Below are 3,275 nucleotides of genomic sequence, written 5' to 3'. Positions count from 1 at the left end.
TGAAACTTTAAAGAATCTATCAAACTCACATAGAGTAGACCGGTTCAAGTGGTGAGAGTAGCAAGAGGTCCTAGTCTTTGGAAGAATAATGACCCTAGATGATCATGGACTAACCTTTGTGTGGTAGGGTGAAACCCATTGACAATGGCTCTGCAGAGCTGCAGAGGCTACCACGAGTGCAAGTATCCAGTAAATCTCATCTTTTTATATTTATCCAGATAATTTGTTTGAGGGTCTTGCATTGTTTACCTTCACATGTCCTGTTATTTTCATTTCATCTGTGAGCAACCTGTTAACTTTTGTCAAGTGTTTCATGTAGTCTAGGTAAAAAGTCATTATGTTGTGCCTTGGATATTTCTTTCTGTATATTATAGATAATTGTAATTGTTAATTTCGACATACTTCCTATCGATGTTTTATTTTTAAATTATAAACATGCGACGTTATATTTATTAAAATTATTCTATTAAATTGGTTCGTTACACTTATTATATTAGACGAATAATCTAATTTAATAAGTCTAGAATATAATTTTTTTTAAAAGAAAATTAATCAAATATATCTTCATTTATTGTTATACAATTATATGTATTTTATTTTTATAAAATTTTGGATTGTTTGATTATAGATAGTTGGTAATGGGGAATTATGCACTACAGAATGTTTGTACAATTCATAATATACCTTTTTTATTAATATAAAATATATTAGAAACAAGGAGTGCCCTGCTGCAGCTAAATATTGAAAATGAAAAATTGCAAACTACAAACGTATCTCTATAAGATTGGCGTAGTTCCTCGATGTACTCGTCATCAAGGATCTGGATGTGAATTCTAGGAACGACCAGAAGGAAAAAAACACAAAGAAAGTGGATTTTTTTCTTTTCGTATAATTGTACCTCCTTTTCTTGTGTCGATTGCTTCCAACATTGTCACCACCTCATGCATTTCTGGTCGTCTCTCTGGGTTTGCATTCCAGCATTTTCGTATGATGTTTGCAAAGTCGCTTGGACAATTTTTTGGAATTTTAGGTCGTAAACGCTGTGCAAGAAAATATGATCATGAGCATTATATTAGGAGAATATTCTGTGAAAATAAAGCAAACTATTTTCAGAAAGAAATATGATGATTCTCACTGTGCTAATATTCTTCAACATATCATCTTAACCATAAAACCAATAAAAGTCTACTAGGAAAAAAAAATTGCATATCCCTGCCTATATATATAACCCTTTAGTCATCTAGACATGATCATTGCACATAATTCAGTGATAGTTGAACAAGTATGTTAGGACACAACAAAGGTGATAAATTTCATGTCTTAGCCAAAAAGAAATAGATGAAATGACTAAAACTAAAACTAACCTTATTAATAAGGGAACATGACACCGTGGTAAGGGTTAGATTGGAAAACGTAGTACAACTATAAATTTCAGACAAGCAAATACCAAAACTGTAGACATCACATTTTCTGTTGTAAGGCTTGCCATTTAAAACCTACAAAACCATATATTAAAGAAAATTATTTTAGATTTTTTGCCAACTTCACAACAATACCAAGAACAACAATATACCTCTGGGGCCATATATCCATAGGTTCCAGTTTCACTTGTCATCTCACTTTGGTTGTTAGCTTCAATACGAGCCACTCCAAAATCAGCTATTTTCAAATTTCTATTAGCATCTAACAACATGTTATCAGGTTTTATGTCTCGGTGAACAATTTTCTTTGAATGTAGATAAGAAAGACTGCAATGAAAAAAAGAAAAAAAAAAATCAGTAGAAGAATACTGATACTAACATGATAAATCAATGCTATACGTGAGTCACCCTCTAGCGAGGTCCAAAGCCAGCTTAATCACAATCTGGTATGGAAGTTTGTTGAGCCTATTTCTGAACAAGTATTGTTTCAATGTTCCGCCAGTAAGAAACTCGGCAATTACACAACCCGTCTTGGAAGGAACAGAATTTGGACAAATGGTTGATGAGGGAATCATGAGATTTGGAATAGCCAGTGAAGCTCCAAGAAACTAATACAAAGAAAATACTAACACATTAACTTAAAAAAAAAACTACATGCAAAATTTGTAAAGTCATGAAAATAAACATGAGATGAGAAGAGTAAAAATTTGTACTTTTGTAACATTTGGATGATCAAGCTTTTGCCATACGCTAACCTCCTGCCAAAATGATGTCCTTAATGAAGCAATTTTAGTAGCAGGGGTAATACCATCTTCACCCCAGTCCAGAACTTTCACTGCAAAATGGAAAATGGAACTAGTTAAGTCATGAAAAATTTATTAAAGCTGTTCTGTTTTTTACAGCAACAAAAGCTTATATGAATACAATACCTGCAACATCTTGACCATCATAAGTGCCTCTGTAGACAGTACCATAGCTCCCATTAGCTACAGAATAATGTATATCCAATTTGGCCGTATCAATCTCCCATGCTTCTTTAGGCCTTTCTGCTGCAACGCTTTTGGAAAAAAGCTTGCTCAAGTGTTTTTCTAGCATGGCATCCAACCTCTTCAAATCAATTTTATCTGCTCTAAATATCATATTTTTGTTGCTGCTAACATTTTCACTACTCATCTTTGAACTCAAAACTCCAGATTCCAATTGCATCTTAGGTGAAACCCCACTTTCTGAATCCATCTCCAACACCCCAAATTTCACAATCTCTGATTCCAAAAAAAATCTGCACAACTGAGGCAATGATTAAATTAATTAGAAAAAAAAAAAATCATACAGTCATGTAGTTACAGTTCTTCAAATTCGAGCACCTCTAAATATCATACCCTTCTCATCGTTCTTGTTACTCTGTTTGACGAAAAACAGATGGAGCACAAACATCATACACTAACATGCAGGTTATTATAGTTCAAAAATAATGAATGAGATAACAAATAAACTTATAATTATAACTGAGCCAAATCAACAGTTGAAATAAACGGTAAATATAAAATAATATAAAAGGCCATCGACATTCATTTTTATAAAATTATACAGCTAAATACTTAAATGACTTTAATGATTTGTTATCATAAAAACTAAAATATTGATTTTTTATTTATAAATAGTAATGTATTAAATCAAATAAGATTATAAGAGTAAAATAACATAGAAAAGTTAACATATACAAAAGCGAAACGTACGGAAAGTTAGAGTTATTTTGTTTTATTAGTGAAAAAACAGAATAAATTTTCAGTAAAATATATTGGGTAAAGTTATTTGCTGAGAATTAAAAGAATGTTTCAAATTACAATAAAGAAA

General features: G+C 31.6%; 1 protein-coding gene across 1 annotated transcript; it reads right to left on the bottom strand.

Annotated features, from left to right (window-relative positions):
- Window positions 1-727: 727 nt before the first annotated feature.
- On the bottom strand, window positions 728-2,704 carry LOC114189486 (serine/threonine-protein kinase 52-like). Its single transcript, XM_028078060.2, has 6 exons — window positions 2,351-2,704; window positions 2,135-2,256; window positions 1,830-2,029; window positions 1,574-1,748; window positions 1,365-1,496; window positions 728-1,040 (listed from the first exon to the last, which is right to left on the bottom strand). The coding sequence occupies exons 1-6, from the start codon at window positions 2,655-2,657 to the stop codon at window positions 834-836; spliced, it is 1,143 nt and encodes a 380-aa protein (XP_027933861.2). The 5' UTR covers window positions 2,658-2,704; the 3' UTR covers window positions 728-833.
- Window positions 2,705-3,275: the final 571 nt, after the last annotated feature.

The sequence above is a fragment of the Vigna unguiculata genome, chromosome 7 (genome assembly GCF_037176805.1).
Source record: "Vigna unguiculata cultivar grain cowpea cultivar isolate G323 ecotype 2 chromosome 7, ASM3717680v1, whole genome shotgun sequence".
In the NCBI taxonomy this organism is placed as follows: Eukaryota; Viridiplantae; Streptophyta; class Magnoliopsida; order Fabales; family Fabaceae; genus Vigna; species Vigna unguiculata.
The sequence above is the reverse complement of the archived record's forward strand: the minus strand, read 5'-3'. Positions and strand labels throughout refer to the sequence as shown.

What these genes read in the sequence shown, in the direction of transcription:
- LOC114189486 (XM_028078060.2), bottom strand. Translation starts at nt 2,657, where the DNA reads ATGGATTCAGAAAGTGGGGTTTCACCTAAGATGCAATTGGAATCTGGA. An exon ending in GCTTTGGACCTCGCTAGAGG is followed by an intron (nt 1,749 to 1,829) that starts GTGACTCACGTA and finishes TTTTCATTGCAG; the next exon opens with TCTTTCTTATCTACATTCAA. An exon ending in ATGGATATATGGCCCCAGAG is followed by an intron (nt 1,497 to 1,573) that starts GTATATTGTTGT and finishes ATGGTTTTGTAG; the next exon opens with GTTTTAAATGGCAAGCCTTA.